Raw genomic sequence first — 19,906 nt, forward strand, 5'->3', positions numbered from 1 at the left:
CAACCAACCTTTAGAGCTCTTTTTCTTGCTTCCTCTCACCCCTCTTACAAACTCTTTAATTCATCAACATCAGCAGATTTATTTGAAAACAACCATTGCAGAAAAAATGCTTAAGAAAAACATTTCCATGTGTATAACTGACTTGGGGAAGAAAATGTGCATAGTTGGTGTATTCCACCCAGAACAGGCCTGAGTTTCAGATGAACCACACCTCCATAAAAGGACATAGATTCTCAGGAAAACATTAAACATAATCCCAGCCTGTCACAACCAATGCGTGACACTTTATACACTGTAATGATTTGATACCAACTACACAACAGTTCAGAGAAGAAATGTGTACAAGAATAGCGGGGAAAAGAAATAAATCTAAATTCAATATTTAATTATTTAGAATATTACTGAATAGCCTATTTAATTTATTTCTACTGAAAAGGTGAAACACAAATAGGATACATTAATTCCCCACAGACCGATAGACTACATCCACAGAACAAATGTATCAATTGAACAGAAACCCACTTATTTTCTATTGATGATTGTCCAAAGTGAAAGTTACAAGAACTGATTATGAAATAAAAACTAATTTAGTTAGTGGGGTAATAATAGAATAGAATAGAATAGAATAGAATAGAATAGAATAGAATAGAATAGAATAGAATAGAATAGAAAATAGAAAAAAACTTAATTGTCTACCATACACAATGATAGCAGAAATGTGCCTTTGGTTTACTCACCACACAACAATGTTATAAAAATACATTAAAATACAATTATAAAAGAGTTCATTGCGGACACAGCAGCAGCAGCAGATTCACTTCATCAAGGAGAGGGAAGCAGAACAGACCGAGTTATATTTACAACTTGTTCAGCTCCTTTATGGCAGAGGGCACAAATAATTTCTGTACGCATTTTTCTTAGAACAAGGAATCTTTGCCTCTGCAGTGATGGAAGGAGCTCAAAGTGACAAGAAAGTGGATGGCTATCATCATCTGTGGTCTTATGACTAACGTGATGCACTGCTTTACTGTAATGCTGAAATCGTAATGATTAATGCAGTCAGACAAACACAAATCAAAAGAACTTTTTGCCATCAGAGCCCGTAGTAATTCACACATTCACCGCCCTTGATTCTGGTTTCCGTGGTCCTCTCAACATAGGAACTTTGTTTTATTTATTATGCACTAAATCAGTAAATGGGCCATATAGTAAAGCTTAGAGTATGATATTCTTGCCTCAAACAATCTTAAAATGTACTTTTATAGAACAACGGCAACCGACATGGTGACATAGCAACCGAAAGTGAACTTTTAACGTAATACTCTGAGCTCTGTAGGCATTCCTTTGGAAGCTGCTGCTGCCCCAGTGCATGCTGGGACAGCTGTCCGTCTGAAGAACGCACAAGTCTGCATTAAATAGTTATTTATCTATGGTTTCACTGAAGACTCCTATGACTTTAATCTTTACCCCTTAAAACACAAAATGTATTTCGTTACAGTAATGAATTAGGGGTGAAGAAAAAAATCGATTTGAGCTCATATAGCGTTTATAACATTTAAAGATTCAGAATCGATTCTCGTTTTCTTTAAAAACATTTTTTTTTTTGTGGGTGCGGATGTGCCTTATCAGGCACCGTAGTTTTGGCGAAACCGATGAGCAGCGTGAGCTACAGTAAGCACAGGCATGCAAGTGTTAGCCTAGCTGGCTACAGAGTGGTGTGTAGTGTTGTGTGAGCTACTGTGTTTCTTGTCGCTAAAGTATGGAGGACGAAGAAAAATAAATTCAACCACCTCCCTGGTCTTTAAAAGCAACCATTTGGAAACACTTTGGATTTTATCTTCAAACCGGCTCGGGTAAGAAAGGGCTTGACATGACTCATGCGATTTGCAGAGATTGCAACGGTAAAGTTAAGTATTTTGGGAGTACTTCAAATCCCCGTTCTCATCTCGAAAGACATCACCCAGAGTTGTTGGTAGAATTGGATAAATCCAAGACATGTTGTCTTGGATTTATCCAAGACAACATGTCTTGGATAAATCCAAGACATGTTGTCTTGGATTTACTTTTTGGTGTTTATATTATTGCAATAGGTAAATAAAACATTTACAATTATAAAGTCTTTATAAATGTACTCTTCTGTCGTGCCAGCAGACTGGAATAGATCCTGAGAATCGTTTTGAATAGTAAATTAATCGTTTCTGAATCGAATCGTTTGGATTTAAAAGAATAGGAAAAAAATTGAATTGTGACCCCAAGAATCGATTCTAAATTGAATCATGGGAATCCCAAAGATTCACAGCCCTATAATGAAGTACTTGTACTTCCTTACTTGATACCTTTGGCCACAGGGATGGCCAATGATTGGCAAAGGGTGGCCATAGCCCCTATCTAGCTCCGCCCCTGGCTGCAAACATTAAAACAGTGTGAAAGCGGCGCGTGTGAATCTATAAAGCCTGTATCGCGTCTGGTTTGTTTGAATTCAAACTATAAGGCAGGTTTCCGCTGCATGAGGGCGGAGCGTCCTGTCACAACAATCAGTCAGCTTCCTCCGGGTTGTAGGAGCACTTCACCCCGTCCACACTGGTTTAGTCTCTTAAGAAGCTGCTAGTCCAATTAACCCAGAGGGGGAGGAAATCCACGCATTTAAAGTCGCCGCTCGCGGCGAGGAGTATGAGCCCTACCGAGGTGTATGATGACATGAACCAACAGCCCGCTATCAACAGCACAGGAGTTGGACCGCGAGCGGCGCGCGCGCAGTGACATGAGAGCGGCGTTTTTCACTTCCAACCGCAGCTGGTTATAAACTTATTTTCCTTGCTTGTTGTATTTTAAGCTGGTTTAAGCTCCACCAGAGACGCTACAGTCAGGCGGACTTTTTATATTTTTATTTTTAACAACCTCAAAGTGTCCGCTTCAACATGGACACCTTCACCGATGTGCTGCTCGTCACAGCAAACGTCGGTTCGCTCTTCAACAATGTAAGTATCCGACAGACAGACGGACGGACAGGCAGACAGGTAAAACTGCAGGAATAAGCGCGGAAGCGGAGGATTAGGGCTGAAAGAGAAACAAGTCACACACTATTATTTTACACCTTAAAGGACTTCAATGCTGCCATTTTTCTAGGGTGAGGATTTGACAGGCGCTTTAATTGTTCTTCTATGGGTGTTGAGTTGTGTAATTCACGTGTAATATGCGGTTAAATCCCCTCAGTGAATGAGGATTGTTACAGCAAAGCTCTGCTGGTGTTCTTCCGCTATCTTAAGCAACACTCAGGCTCATCATCCGTCTTTACCTGTTGGTGACTGACGTTACCCGATCCATGTTCAACTGCAGTCAGACGGGATATGCCCATATATGGAGAGGCAGTTCCCAGAAGTCCACAAATAGGCCAAAAATAGTCAGGATCTTTACGCCGAAAACTTTAATATAGGTTTTTTAAATGATACTATTAAGCTTTAAGCAGAGGCGTAGCTAGAAAAATGTAATAAGGGGGGCCAGGGAATAACCAATGTACACTGGGGGGGTCAGGGGTGGGTGGTCTCAGGGTCAATCTACACCAGGGGTCACCAATTAAAAATCAGGGGGTCCGAATCAAGAAAATCATCAATCAGTAACGGTCTGGAGATATTTTTAATGATCTGTTACTTTAAACAGTATTTAACACTGAAATAAAATGAGGTGTTTATGCATTCATGTTATACATTCAAATTTCATATAAGAAAGAATATATATAAAAAAAAAAATTAAAAAAATTGAAAATTTTTCCATTTTAAAGTCTAAAGTGTTTTTTGAAGTAGAGAACAGCAATCGTTCAATTTGGTATATTGACAATTTCCTGATTCACATGTTTCATAAAACACCTGAACTGACCGTTTTCTTTCTTTCTTTTTTTTTTTTTTTTTACGGCTTAATGAGAGTAGTGGGCTTTACGCCCGGCGTACACTGTGCGATTTTTTTCAATCGTTGCGCGCATCTGCTGCTCACATTGTATGACTAATTGCTGGGTTTAGTTGTACAGTAAGTTCACAGCTCGCGATTTATGTTCGGCCCGACGCTCTGATGCGATCTACCTGCTCACACCATGTCGGACTCAGTTCCGTAGTGAGATGGAACTGGTCTGCTCTGTCTATCCTGAAGCCAAACCAATAGAAGGGGGATATTAAGCTCACTATAGTGAACTGCGCTGCCTTGGCAATTTGTGCAATATTGTGCTAAAAGTCCTAAAAGAAAAAAGGCTTTGACGTATTTGGAAAAAGGATGTGGCTGAGCAGGTCCGTCAATTTTGCAGATGGAGCTGCATTTCACTCATTGCAGCCCTCCCATGCTGCTGTGTTTACATCTGAGAGGAATAATAAAAAGAAGAATCCTTTTTTGCGCATGCGCCCCGAGCGATTTGCCCTCGACGGTTGGGAGAAAATTAAAATATGTTTGACCTCACGATTCCTGATCAGGAGGTGGTCGTGAGAGGCTGATCGCCGCTCGTAACCCACTGTACACTGCACGATCAGGCTGAAAGTCGGCCCGGTCGAAAGTTCTTCCCATGACTGGAAAATAGCCCCGAAAATCGCACAGTGTACGCTGGGCTTTAGGCTCCCCTGCAAGGTTTTAAACCTGGGTTTGAATGGAGACAATATTAATCACCTTTAATGTTAGTATATTGGTGTGCATAATTAACCACAGTGTTTTTTGTTGTCAAGAAACATATGAAAACTTTAAATGTTAAATAATTCATGATTAAAAGGTGCCTCTGAACTAATTAGAATAACTTATGGAAAGTGAATTTCAGTGATTTATGATAAGAGTGAAATCTAAATGAATGTTTTATGGGGTTATCAGTTTTTAATATGAACGGTCATATAACTAATGAAAACCCTTGACTATGTTTGTTTGAAAAGTCAATTTTACATAAAATAACACCCTAAAAACAGTCTGGTCTATACAACCAAAAGAAATTGGTTGAATTTCAGTAATCAGGTTCATAGTTATGTTTCCCACCAATCTTTTGGTTAGAATAACCAATCTAATTTGAGAGTGGTTATAACCAATCTATACTGGTAAAAGTGCAAAGCAATAACCTGATAAACCAGACTAAATGTGAGATTAAATGTGTAATGATTATGGCCTTTGGCGGGTGGGGCTAGTTTACCAGGCTAGCAAAGCAATACAAATTGGTCCATTTGAGCAAATTTATTGGTTAATTAGTTTAACCATATTGAATTCAGATCACAGGCTTGAACCATCAACTCTTTTACTGCAGGGCTGACTCCTACATCTGATGCAACTGTTCCCACTAAAACTTCATGAAATTTAATACTTTTTAATACTACTGTTAGCACCAGGGTTAATGCCAAAATTAGCATGTTATATATGTACACATTATTGTAATTGTTCTCTAGGTCCATATTTATTACACAATACACATGACTACAGCCAACAGTCAGATTAGTAGACCATCAGTTACCATTTAATAACTAAACTGGTTGATCTGAAACTGGTGGCTTGTCAGTTTCTGTTGGATGTATTGGTTAATCTAACCCAAACTGGTTTAACAAACTAGAATGTTTCTCAAACCAATCTATTCTTAGAGTGAAAAACAAGGACAGTTTATGTTTGATAGTATGTCTCTGCTGCACTCAGTATTTGGTGGGAAAGTAAGCCTAGAATACTTTAACAACAGTGTTGGATCTGATTTATTGTGTTCCCTCTTGATAGAGCAAAGAAAATATAGCACTTTTGTGTTTACTTAGAGCAGCAGAGCTCTAGCTTTAACGGCTGTTACACTATGCAATAAAATATAGTGAGACATGTTAATAGGTTTGCTGAAAAATATAACAGTTACTGCAGACTTTGCACATTGGTCATGACTGCTTGTTGCATTTTCAGAGGTTCAGGAGTAGCTTAACGTCAAAAACTGCTGTAGTTGTAGCCAATGTCCTTGGTTTCTGTGTCTTAAGGGGTATTTAGTGCTTTTTGATTTACTTTTTATTTATTTTTCCTTCCACTAAACTTTTCAATACAGTTGGATAAAACATTCTTTCAAAAGCCTGGTTTGCTTGTATTGCTGGAGAAGATTGTCAGTCATCCAGGTTGTAGTCCTTCCCAAAAAAAAAAAGAAAATGAAAAACAAGTTTGAAAATGTTTCACTTCCCATCCAAGAAGCTTTTTCAATTGACAATTTCAGGATAGCGCTGAGTTTGAGGTTTTATACAATATTGCTTGTATTAGAATGTGTGCAAAACTGTTAGCATGCCCAAAGCTGATCTTCAAGCAGGTGTAGATGGATTTGCTTTTGTAGAATTAATAGAACTGGCAACACAAATGTTTTTGCATGTGTGCTTCTATGAATATAAAGATCATATTCTAATAACTGGGTGAAAATATGCAATAAGTAAACACTTAAAAGCTGCAAAGCAATCTGTCAAATCTGAAACTGATTACTAGTAGTGTTTATGAGTCTGTAATGACTGGCTCCTAAAATCAGGTGCAAACTCGCACGTAAATATTTCTGTGGTAAACACTGTGACCCAAAAACGGTTCATAGACAGATGGAGAGAGTCTATGCACATGTGAACATATTTTGATTATCAGAAATCACAAAAAATAGAATGTTAGTGCGGGAAAAGATGAGCAGAATGAGACAGATTAATTCAGCGTGAATCAAACAATCTATATGCTACTATACCGAAATGAAAAAAAAAACAAAAACATTATGACTGAACTTCAATATAAAAAAAAGAAGCAAAATCTTATACTAAAATCTAGAGAGAAAATATACGTATTTAATTGCAGGATTCTGGCCACTCACCGATTCTCAATCTTTAAAAAGCCTTACACTTCGATTCCAATTTTGATCGATACAGATCTTTTTTTTTTTTTTTTTTTTATAACAGACAGTGTTGTTATAAAAGCGTTGTTATCAGATCAAACCCCTTAGATAGTTCAATCTGATCTCACTGAAAGGTATTAATCAGTACATGTAAAACAATAAAAACATCTGAAATGAATGTTAAATATAAAACAAAGTTTAGAGCACTGATTTTCTTTACAGATGTAGATGAGAACTATGGAAAAGATCAGTTTGACAGCTAAGTATCGGTCGATCACCAATCTCCCACAATTAAGGAAATAGAGGCCGATCAATCGGCAATTAGTGCACCCCTAATAATTGCAGGATCAGTATCAGGTTTATTGCCATTGTTAGTGAAGGAGTTCACAAATTAGGAATTTTTTATGGTACAATCGTGCAACATGAAACATATGATATTGAATAGGTAAATAAAATTATAAAAATCTCTAAAAACACTGTGGGTATAAGGCATGCAAAAAATAGACTAATATATACACTTAGGATAAAAATATGGATAAAAAATATAAAAAGTATAAAAAGTAAAATATACAAGGTAGTGCAAATAGAGCAGTGTGCAAATAGAGCAGTGTAAATGGCATGGGCAGGTTATAGAGTCTGACATATAGTTATAGGATAGTTGGCTATTTATCATTACTATATTGTTATAATTTTTGTAATAATTAGTACCCTATTTCCTCCATCTCCATTACTTAGAGCTTTATTGTTTTTTACTGCCACTCTCAAACAACCAGTAGCAAACATGATTTCCGCTTATTTAAATGTTATCTTTGCCAATGGGTTGTTTTGTAAGTATAAGGGCAGCATGTGACTAAGTGGTCAAATAATCTTGTTATTAAAAAAAACCCAAACATATTTATTGGTTTAACACAAAACGATATTGAAATTCAAATTGTATTTATCCATGTTACAAGTTCTTTTTTTGGTTGTTTACAAACATATAAAATACATTTTACAGCTGGCAGAAACACTTTCCTGCAGTGAGGGCTGAAATATTCTTAACAAAACTGTAAAAAATTGATTGGCATACAGATTTTGTTGATTAAAAATGGGATTGCTGATGGAGATATGTGGAAAAAATGTAACAATTTGTCATCTGCTCAGCTGAAAGAGTCTTTAAGGCTCAGAAATAAAGTTGGAATAAAAAACTGTGAAGTAAAGACGCATTCAGAGGAGCGGTGGACTGGTGGTTAAGGCATTGCGCTTTGAATTCTGAGGTTCTGAGCTTGAGCCCCACTCCCACAGACTGTCACTCTGGGTCTCTGAGCAAAAGAACCTTAACCCCACACTGCTCCCCGGGCGCCGCACAATGGCAGCCCAATTTTCCCCGAGGGGATGGATTAAATGCAGAGTTCATTTTGTTGCTCTGTACTTGTGACGGTGTAATGACAATAAACCAAAAAAAAAGCTGGATTCAGCGATGACCTTTGCTGAGATTAGGGAAGATCAACAATTTTATCTTCAGTGTCATGTTTTTTTGAATATTTCTTCAATGCTTTTCAGCCTATTTATCGAAAACCAAATATGATGGATCACCTTAAATACATCACCGCATGTTGTCTTAATCTAAAAATAAAATTCACATGAATGTTTCAGCAAAAGTATAACTCAAAACCACCAGTACGCAACCAGCACCTGGGAGCCAGACTAACAAGATTACCGCTATGGCGTGACCAGCCAAATACCCAGATCTTAATCAGATGGAAAACCTAGGAGATGACATCAGGTATATTGTTCCTGAAGCAAAATGAAAAAAATGGAGAGGACCTGCTGAATGTGGTTCATCAGTTCTGGGCTGAAATATGTGATCACATCAGTCCACGAATCAGCGGCTTTACAAAACTAGTTGCCGAATTCACAGGAAAACAAGTCTTTAAGAGTTTCTGGTTCATACATGGGAAATGTTATGGTGAAATGTAATAAATTGAATACATATTTTACTCATAAAGAAAACACAGGTGGTCCCTAGGAAGAGTTTAATTGATTTAAAAAACAGTTCTTTGTTTAGACTAATGCTCCATTTTTAAATGCTTAAGATTGTAATGAACCTAATATACATCAAACTTTTCTGTGGAGTGATACATTTGATGCATTTTTCCTGCATATTTATTTGCAATACTATTGGCAGTTCTCCATTTGCATTTGGATGTATGGAAATTAAAGCTATTCTAAGACCTCTATTATTTGACTAGTTTTGAACACATTGCTGTTATTCTAACAAGCCTGTAGTTGTGCCCCTTTGCAAATAATGTTCACCCCAGTTTAACCTGCAAACCTGAACAGAAAACATGATATAGGAATGCCTTAAATGTCACCTTTTACTCCGTTTCTTATTCAATATTATCCATTTACCTAATTGTGTGCAAGTTGCTGTGAAGTCTTATAATGACATCAAATTACAGGCTGCAGTCTGTTTTAAACTTAATATCATCCCTTTCCCTTCTTTCAGCCTGGGCTGGTTGGGCGAAACGTTTAGACTTTGCAGGAAGGAGGGCGCTTGCAGTCATGGAAATTTGGCTCGCGACCATATTTCCGTTTAGCAAATTTACTCCCAACGATTCCATGTGAGATCTCACAGTGGGAAAGGCATGAACAGATGAATATCTACTCCCCCTGAGGGGATTCAACCCTTTCTACTTAACTCAGGCCCCTTCTATTCATATAAACAACACTGAAACGTCAACTCAAGGCAAGAAAAGGATATTAAGCAGACCACAGATTAAATCCTAACGCTTCTAGACCGCTGGACTTTAGGACCGGAAGGTACAAGTTGCTTTTTGTTCTGGTAACACTGTGATAAACAATCTTTATTAGTCCAGTATCGCATGTCTAACCTTGGAATAGAAATGGAAATTTTCCTTTGGTTGTTTGTGAACAAATAAGAATCTTTTGTAGACTTTATTTTATAATTATAAAGGTTTGGTGACAATATTAGTTGTCCAGTGTTTGTCTTCAGCCCTGTGCAAACATGACTGTGGTTGCAGTAAAAGTGCTCTGAAAGGTCCCTTACGAGTCACCCCTGTCATGCAAATACAATATGCAAAGCCTTTTCTGCAGTCATGTGATTGCACCTGAAAGAGAAGATTTGCTCTACTTTACCCAAACACATTAGCAGCAGAAGTGGCTTAGCTTCAAGTGAAGGTTATTCTCCTCATCTTTGAAGAAATCCTTTATGGGAATATCCTTTTTAAAAAGATTTTCATTCTGAAATACAGAATTTTATTAGCATACAGGAATAGAACTAATACCTTATAATGGGAAGTACTGCTCTGGCTTAGTGCAGACACCGGCAATCCATTAAAGATATGATTGTTTATCTCTTTCTGTCAACACATATACACAAGAACATTTAAACTGTCGTCTCTGTGCTCAACACATTAGTACGGAGGTCTATAACCTGTGGCACCAGAGCCACAAGGGACTCTTTGGACCCTCTGCAACGGCTAAATGGATAAAAATGACAAAGAAATAACCATTGTGAATAAACTATGATAATAAATTTCCGTCTTAGAAGCTTCAGGTTTTTTAAAGAAATATTTGAACTAAACATTTATTACAGAAGGGCATTAAAAGAACCAGAAATATGTTTTTTTTTCATTAGCTTGGAAACTAACTAACTAAAATTTTCCAAAAATAATATTCTACGGGGGAGAAAAAAATCCCCCTTTCTATTTATTAAACATTTTCTGCTTTTTTTTCTTATTCTGAAACCAAAGATGAAAATAAATAGTTTTTTGTTTAAAATGGCAACAGATTTCCTAGAACAGATACTTAACAAAAAAAGGTTGTGTTTTATTTAAAGGCCATGTAATATTTGTGGCTCTAAATGACATATTTTGCTGGACCCAGAGTATTACCATTAAAAACTGTGATATCCAGCCACTAGTGGGCAGTATGTTTTTTGATACCTAACAACATGCACATGCATGCAATATAGACATTAGGAAAACCCTTTTTGCTTAGAAAGGCACCGTCATTAGATAGGCTTTCTGAATAGGAGGGTCTCAGATGTTTGTACAGAAATTGAGGGTCAAACTATTGCTGTAGGTGACTTTGAATTAGAAAATTTGGCGCTGGGATTTGCAACTGATGCTGATCCAACTGACACTGGATCGGCATCAGTTGAGTTATGAGCTTGTCCTTTTATTTCTACTGCTTACAGTAATGCTTTGTATGTGACATTGGCTGAGCGTCTCCATGCAGACAGATTCAATATTTGTTGTGTAGGAAAAAATGTAGATGAAAATCATCTGCATCCTGCTGGTGTACACTAAGAGAATACATAGAAAATTTTCAATTTTAACCCTAAAAACTACTGTGTAGTCAGGTCCTAAGTTTAATAGATTTATCCTACTTTCCCCTTTTGTTTTCCTTAAAAAGTGAATAAAATAACACGTTCCAACCCATACACATTTGGAATTTTCCTGAATGTTGTAATTTTCAGCGACAACTAATGTTCAGACTGCAGCAGCATGCCCCTTCACTCCAACAATACGGAGGCTGTCATGGTACAAAATGGCTTGTGCGATGTACGCTTTACGTACCTTTTCAAGTGATGATGAGGTTTTATTTATATTAGATCACTGCATTAAATCCATATATTATCCAATACTGCCGTCTCAAGTCCATCGACAAATATAGAAAGGAGATGAGAAAGTATCATGAATTGACCAATGTTTCAGTGAAGGAGGCCGCAGAGACAAGCTTTTTTTTTTTAAATCAAATGGAAGGTGCTGTTAAAAAAGCTGTTTTAATTTAGCGCTTGAAGGACTGTTTCGTATCCTGCACGGATCAGCAGACACTTCTCTCATATCACGCCGCCAGTCAGCCTGCAAGCTCCTCTGATCACCAGCGGTCCTCTGTCCATCACTAACAATTAGCTTCTAGATGCTAACCTTGGCCTGCCATTGTCTCTTCCTGGCCGGTCTCCCTGGCAGCCTCCTTCAAGCTCCCACCATCCTCTTCACGGTAACCATAGCCACTGGTCACCGTGGCCACTGGCCACTCTCCCCTGCCTTTGGACCTCTCTCCACCAGGTGGACTACTCTGATTTTCTGCCGTTCTACTTTAATCCTTGTTGGTTGGGTCCCACTATTTACTGCTGCCTCTGCTTTGGTTTGTTAGCCACAGAGGGCAACATAGCTGGTCGGCTCGTCCTGGTTGGGGCTCTCTGAGCCGCTGTTCTCAAGCTGATTACCCACTTCTGTCTGAGCTCAGGAACGGGCAAGAGGCAGGGTTCACCCTTGAAATGTTGCCAGTCCATTGCAGGAAAACACAGAGAAACAACCATTCATGCACACACTCACAGCTAAGTAGAATTTAGAGAAGCCAATTAACCTAACAGTCATGTTTTTGGAGTGCTGCTGAGTACATGGAGTACCCAGAGGGAACCCCCACATGCACTGCGAAAATGCAAACTCCACGCAGAAAGACCCCGAAACCTTCTTGCTGCAAGGCAGCATTGTTACCCACTGCGCCACGCTGCAGTGTCACAGTGATTTAATCTCTGGTGGATGTTTTGGTTCATTAGCCTGCCAGTGTCCACGTCTCATCATTATTATCATCAAAATGTTATGCTAGTATCAAAGTTTGTGCTCCACTCTCCACTATCGAGTTGTTTACTTGTTGAACTTCCTGGGTGAAATAATGACTGTAAGGTCAACTTTATCCTGTCCCTCTTAAAACAGAACAGCTCTGATCCACAACTTAGCATCATTTACCTGCTATTTGAATGGCCCATATTTGCAAGTAGCCCACTTCCTGCATCATTGTCTGCAGTAGTAAACCATTTCTAAAACCTTATAAGCTCTCTCTTACTAGATAGATGTGGAAGATAGATGTGTGACTGTTGCCTTGGCAAACTCAGTCCGTAAAATTCTTTATCGGTCTTAGAGTGGTGCCAATGCATTCTTCAAACCAGAAGACATGACTGTGTGAGAGCATGGTCTAATGGAATGATAAGGGAGAGCATTGGCACCTGCTGCTAACCCTTCAGTGAATTAAATTTACTGACAAATTTCACCCACTTTAACATAACTACAAAGGAACCCGAATACGGCAACATCAAGGAATCGATCTTGGTGACCTCACCAACTCTACAAAAGAATGTTTAAGGTCAAAGGGCTGATCTCACTTAAGCAAGTATAAGGAGGACAATTTTGAACATGAAGGAACTGCAGTGTTTTCCTTCATGCTCTTCTGGTATGTAGTGCAGTAGAATAGCTGCCAAACCGGTGCAGCATCTCCTATACCAGTTTGGGCTCAGTTAAACTTGTAACAGTGTCTGAAAACTAAGAAAGAAAAGAAAATATCTTTTTATACTCTTCATTTTTTTTTTCTGGTAAGTTTTCTATCAAAGCACAAAGTAACAAAATGTCTCAGTTTCCCAGGAATGAATTGGAGCCATTTGACTAATATTCTCCTCATTTTCAACTTTTTAAACCACACAACCTCTATAACTGACTGTCCTACACACATCATCATCACATAATCAAACATGAGAACATTTTGATGTCCTTCTGCAGCCAGAGATGAAAACCTGAGAGGTGTTTCATTAAACTGGAGGCTTAGCTGGTCAAGTCTGGCTTATTTAATTGTTATTTGGGTTTTATAAAGTGGGCTTGCTTTGAGTTTGACTTGGTTACTTTGGCAGTTTATCCAGGAAGCTTTTACTAGACTTAGCACTGACTAAGGTTCGATCCAAATACATCAAATTTGTAAGGACACTTAAACCATGTTGGAAGCGTGTCCGTGGTCATGATAATAAGTGGTTTCCAAAAACTGCTAGCAGTAAGGAAGGAGCTAGGATGAGGTAGACTTTGCTTCCTAGTGCCAATTTATTTAGCATAGGGACCTCCTGATGTCACTTGCCACCTCAAAGATCTGTACGGTTGCCCACAATCCTTTGTGTGAGAGGACTTTTATGCACAGCCCACCTCATGGGATCTCAGGGAGAGCAGCAGCCGTTTGCTACATTTTTGTAACTTTGCTTGTTTTCTGTAGTTTTGGCAGTGTCAGAGATGGCCTGTCTGTTTATAGAGGATGTGGAGGAGGGAGCTGCAGATTTAAGGAGAGCTCTTAGAGCACTCTGTTTCTTCAGGGTTTGAAATGACCCTTTTGTGATCCCTGATTATAGAAATTGTTACCAATTTTCTAGAGAGGGTTTAATTTGCTTGATTGCCTTAATTGTATCTCAGCTCTTATGCAGAACAGCTCTAATCATGTCATTACTTGAGACAGACACTTGAGCTTGAGCTTCTTTGCCAGTAGTGGGAAACCAGTTGGGGGGGGGGTCCTCCTCCAGGTTTTGTTACATAATCTCTTCTTTTTTTTGTCTGCAATTCAGTTAAAATTAATAGAGTTGTTTAAATGTGAAAACCTGGCCCAAATTTCACGTGCCTGAATCTTTGTGTCGCCTTGATAAATGAAGATAGCGTGATTTTTCGAGTTGGTTCACACCTGTATCAAGATGTGTATCTTATCGTTGGTGTTTCTACCAGAGTTTAATGTGGGGGGAAAAAAAGTGTTAATTTATTTGACTGCAATGCTTATTTCATTTTTCAGTCCTAGCAAGATTCTCATTTACTAAAATTTGACTAAATCTGAATTAAAAGCAATTTATGGAACCAAACCGACTAAAACGAGACGAAATGGAAAAGAAGGATTTGACTAGATTTTCACTGAAAGACTTTAGGCTACCACTGGTTTAAATATCTTAATTGACAATGGTCAAATATCACATGCATATGTTCTTTGAACTACTATGTATAATGAAAAAGGTGGCAATTTAAACATTTAATCTGAGGAATGGTCTGCCATCCCAATTCCCTGGTTTTATTGATTGTGAAAGTATTTCTTTTTTATGTTTCTGAAGACCAGGTAGTTTTCTACCTCTGAAATGTGGTGCATCATTTTGCTGAAACCCAGTATTCGCACGTTGGCATGTGCCTAGGTTTATTTAAAAAAGGGAGTCCAAGTCTGGCCTTTCTTAATGAGTTTTTGGAAAAACCTACCAGATCATTTTGATCCTAAAACACCCAAGAGAAACACCCAACTGTTGGTCCTTCTCTCCCCTAACTGACTAACTAATCAAATAAACTAGCTACTGATATGAATGGACAAGAAAGGATTTCTCCCCCCCCCCACAATTTAGATTTTCAACCAACAATGCAATTGTGATTTTATGTATATTTTCCTTCCTTTGCCACAAGCATGTAGATATTTCCCTCTAGGGTTTCAGTTTGTTCATGACCTTGAGAGTTTGCTTGTCTGTAGTCTATTGTTGCAGGACTTTACTGTAACCTTTGCTTGGAAAAAATTCATACTTCTACTTGCATGTGTAAATCTGCATGCTAGCTTTTTCTTTTTTGTGGGAGCAAAACCATTTTGAGCATATTACTACCGCTTAAGTGGCTGGAGTGACAAAAAATTTGTCTCTTAGTCTTGTTAAATGTAGCGAGAACAAAAGTGAGTGTCTCTGCAATTTGTGTTTTGATAAATTGTACTTATATTATTGGGGGAGTGGTGGTGGATAGGGCATAGAGCCTAGAATCACAAGGTTCTGAGTTCGAGCCCCACTCCCACTGATTGCCACTCTGGTTCCTTGAGCAAAGACCCTTAACCCCACACTGCTCCCTGGGTGCCACACAATGGCAGCCCATTGCGTCCCAAGGGGATGGGTTAACTGCAGAAGGTTAATTTCGTTGCTCTGTACCTGTGACAGTGTAATAACAATAAAAAAAAGCTAGAAATTGCAAATGCAATCAATCGCCCAGCCCCAGACCTAAATTAGATTCACTGAATAATCAAAAAACAACTGCCAAGGAACTGGAAAAAGCACTGAATGAGCCCCCATTTGTTACCAACTACGCTCAAATTGGCATCAAGGAGAAGAGACAAAGTTTAACCTTCCTTAATTAGTTTTTTTCACATAGAAAAAGTTACATCTCAGATAAACTTACTCACTAATTTATACTGTTAGTGGGTATGAGGGATGAAAATGGCTTCTTAGCAGAAAAGAAGGACCCCCCAGGAAATGGCTTTCTGTTACTTCTACATCTCAGGTAAAGATAGACCATGAACAATCTAACCAAGACGAACAACAAAAGGCTTATTCAATAATTACATGGTATGTCTTTAGAAGTTTCTGGCTTGAAATGTCTGCCTATTATTTGAAAGGATTGCCAAAGAAGAATCGTTTTGTTTTGTAAAAGCAGCATCTAAAAATTAACCAACGTCAGCACATTCAGAAGAAGAAAATGCTCTTAGAACAGCAGAGGTCAGAGCAAAGTGGAGATGTCTGATTTTATTGCACAAAGGTGGAGAAAAACCTACAAAACAAGTCAACATAAACGTCTATTAACAACTTGCAAGCACAGGGCTGGAGGCCTGATGGGTTCAGCAAGGTATCATATTGTCACTAAACACCATTAAACCCTTTCTCATGTATAATTGGTTAAATATAAGTTATTTAACAGCTGAAGCTGAACTATGTTGGGCTCTTAAACTCAATTATAATCTCAAAGACACAACTAACACAAAGAGCAGTATTTAGTAAAATAACCTGTTTTGTAATCGCCAGATCTCAGTCTGATATTTATGCTGCGGCAATTAGATGCAAGTTTTAGTAAACTGAACATTTTAAGAAGGGTTTTCTAAAAAAGTAATGAAAATGACAGAAACTGCTAGTTGAATTAAATTCTTCCATCTGTTTGATTTATTTAACTTCTGTAAAGCCAAACAGAGATCTCTTTTTGTCCAGGAGACTTAGATTTTACCATATTGTATGTTAGCAATGTACTGTTTTTGGTATGATTTTGAATAAAATTGTGGTCAGATTAGCAAAACTTAGCAAAAATATTTCTATTTCAGATTGAAAGAAACCGACAAATAGTTGTTTAATAAATTAAATAATTAAACTTCTTTCTCTTGAAGGTGGATGACATCCAAAATGGATGGTTAGAAGAACTGTATAAAGTAAGTTTAAACATTTCACATTTTTATTGGAAGTGTTACGTCTGTTTATATTTTCAGACATTTTTCCTATGTTGGTAAAAGAGACACATTTTTTGCTAATTCTGGCCCACTTTGTCTCTCTTCCAAAGATGGAAATATTTGCTGTAAGTCCTCTAATGAACTGTAATCTTCAGCCTTAAAGCATCGGCCAACCTCTTCACATGTCAGTGCTTTGTAAAGTGAGCTTAAACATTTCACTTTATTTGGTTTGAAACAGACAATCCAGAAATACAAGCCACAGTTCATCGCCCTGCACTTCCAGGAGGTGGGTGGAAAGGACTACATGGTCAACATGGACAAGGCAGAAAACTTCTTTTGGTAAAGAAAGCTTAAAAAAACTCCAGCATGATTAATAACTACGGTCAGCAATTAGCAGATTCGACTGTCTTACACCCAAACACCAATTTTCCTTACTCTTTCCAGTAACATAGAGTCCAGTGAGGAAATGAAAGAGTTCGACAGGAGTTGCATTTATGTGGACACCCGGTTCCAGGCAGAGGACAACTTTACGGTAAGAAACCTGAGTTCCAGGTATTTCCAGACTGTTTCCACAAGATGGCGCTCTCCTCCAAAAAAACAGCAAGAACAGGTGCAGGCATTCAATGCAGTCTGATCCCTGATGTAAATCTAGGGCAGATATTAGCTGATATCAATGCAAAACAAAAACATTTGACTGCATTACAAGATCACCTCAGATAAACACTGGGAGGGCTTTATAGAAAACCTGGAAAGCATCCTTTTTTCTATTTAAAAGAGTATTGAATCTTTAACAAGAATAAATAACTTCTATTTTTCGTTATACTAAAAAAACATATTGTAGGTATATTGTCTGAATCAATTTGTTTTCTATATATTCTTTTTTCGTGTTCATTTTTTTCATTTTGCAGAACTTCATACATCAAAGCTCCTCTGCTATATGAGCAGCGTTCAAAATCACTACTTTCCTGTATGGATCTTATAGATATAGTGTGAAACAATGTTGGAGCTGTAACACGGTGCAGGCACAGAGAGATGAGATGCTTTTAAAGACAGGTTTTTTTGGTCAGCCGTGATGCTTTCATTTACCGACCCAAGAATTCCTGTCCATAGCTGCAGTCTGATATATTTCTCCTCAAAATTATAAAGTGATTTTAGGTTGCTGTGACCAGCTTTAGGGCAGTTAGAAGTATCGAGATATGCCATGGTTCAAAGAGGTTATGGTTTCACAACTGCAGTAATCTTTAGCTGTACTATTTCTTCTGATTGAACTTGCCCAGAAGTGAGGTATTGGTTTAATGATCTGGTGTTGCCTTTATTAAAGATGATAAAACTGCTTCTCTACCATTGTACAGTGTTCTTTTTGCTTTTATGTGCTTTAGCATCTCAGTCATTAAAGATATGCATCATGGATGAACACTGAAAGTAGGGGTGAACTGTTCCACACTTTTTCGATTCTGATCTGATAATTGAGTTTGGACATCTGATAATCCAAATACTTTTCTCATACCAGAGCTCTGTTTGCTTTAATGTTTACATCAGTACTGATAATAAACTCTGTTCTACAAGCAAACATGATTTGTATCAATGTAGACATTTATAGATTAAAATGCAACCTGAGATTATCATGAGTTCAGAAAGAAACTCATAAGAACAGTAAATCATATTAACAGGACAAATTCCATCCAAAACAAATATGCAGCTGTTAGGGTTCAAATTGATTTATTAAATCAAAGAAACATGTCCATAAAGGGCTATTTTTTAATACTGGGTCTGTTATTGACAATGATATAGAAGCGCATCTCTAACTAAGGCCAAATATGCATTTTAAAAGACACCATACCTGACGCTAAGGCCAGATGATATGGCCAAAACTTATATAATGATATATTTATTAATTTCTGTTGATGCAAAACAATTTCCTTATCAATATAAACAAATCAAAAGCCTCAGATAGACTGTTAGAAATACCCACCACTGATGCCTAAATGTGTAACCCATGTTTATAAATTTACTTGAATATAACATTTTGGAAGAATTTGCTTTAAAAATCAAAACTACACAAAACTCAAAATGCTGTAATGATAGACTGTAATGTTTACTGAAATATGGTAACATTTGTATCACTATTGGATAAAATCTTATTGCAATATATATTGATTTTGAATTATTGTCCAACATTACCAGACACTTAGAAATCCACTGCTCAAACAAATAAAGGGAACACTCAAATAACACATCCTATATCTGAATGAAATAAATAGCCTCATTGAATACTTTGTTGTGAACCAAGTTGAATGTGCTGACAACAAAATCACACAAAAATCATTAATGGAAATCAAAAGTATTAGTCTATGGTGCAATGTGCTGTTAGTGAATGGATCGAGACATGATTTTCCAAGATGTGCTCAATTGGATTCAGGTCTGGGGAACGGGCGGGTCAGTTCATAGCTTCAATTCTTCAAGTTTGCAGGAACTACTGACACTCTAGACACATGAGGTCTGACATTGTACTGTAATAGGTGAAACCCAGGGCCAACTGCACCAGCGTATGGTCTCTCAGGGTCTGAGGATCTCATCTCGCAGGAAACACAGCCAAACCTTCTTGCCACAGCTCACATTAATGGGCTGCACTACCTGAACCACTTGTGTGGGTTGCAGAGTCCATCTCATGCTACTACGAGTGCAAAGGTATCTATACTTTACTCCATTACTTATTTTCCTCCTACTTCAACTCATTACATTTTCACACAAGTATCTGTACTTTATATTCCTTACATTTTTAAAACAACCATTACTCGTTACTCTTCGCTTCGATTTAATACAGAGGTCAGGGATTAGCGGACCGTGTTATGCAGAAAAGTGCTGCCGAGATATGCGTCCCCAGTCGCGGGAGCACGCCTCGCTTTGTACAACTGCGTATCAATGAGGAAAACGGATTAAAATATGACCAATGGAGCTACTTGTTATATTAATGATAAATGTATAATGTCTGAAAGGTCGGACACAGGCGAGAGCGTATCGGGAGATGGAGACGGAGACCAACAA

General features: G+C 37.9%; 1 protein-coding gene across 1 annotated transcript in view; it reads left to right on the forward strand.

Annotated features, from left to right (window-relative positions):
• The first annotated feature begins 2,485 nt into the window (after positions 1-2,485).
• LOC107082317 (type I inositol 1,4,5-trisphosphate 5-phosphatase-like) overlaps positions 2,486-19,906 on the forward strand; it is a 30,807-nt gene continuing 13,386 nt past the window's right edge. Inside the window, exons 1-4 of the mRNA XM_015370933.1 lie at positions 2,486-2,978; positions 16,802-16,843; positions 17,100-17,200; positions 17,306-17,393. Of these exons, the coding sequence (XP_015226419.1) occupies positions 2,919-2,978; positions 16,802-16,843; positions 17,100-17,200; positions 17,306-17,393 (291 nt within the window). The 5' untranslated portion in view covers positions 2,486-2,918. The remainder of the gene's footprint in view (positions 2,979-16,801; positions 16,844-17,099; positions 17,201-17,305; positions 17,394-19,906) is intronic.

Source organism: Cyprinodon variegatus, unplaced genomic scaffold (assembly GCF_000732505.1).
Source record: "Cyprinodon variegatus isolate N-32 unplaced genomic scaffold, C_variegatus-1.0 Scaffold49, whole genome shotgun sequence".
NCBI lineage: Eukaryota > Metazoa > Chordata > Actinopteri > Cyprinodontiformes > Cyprinodontidae > Cyprinodon > Cyprinodon variegatus.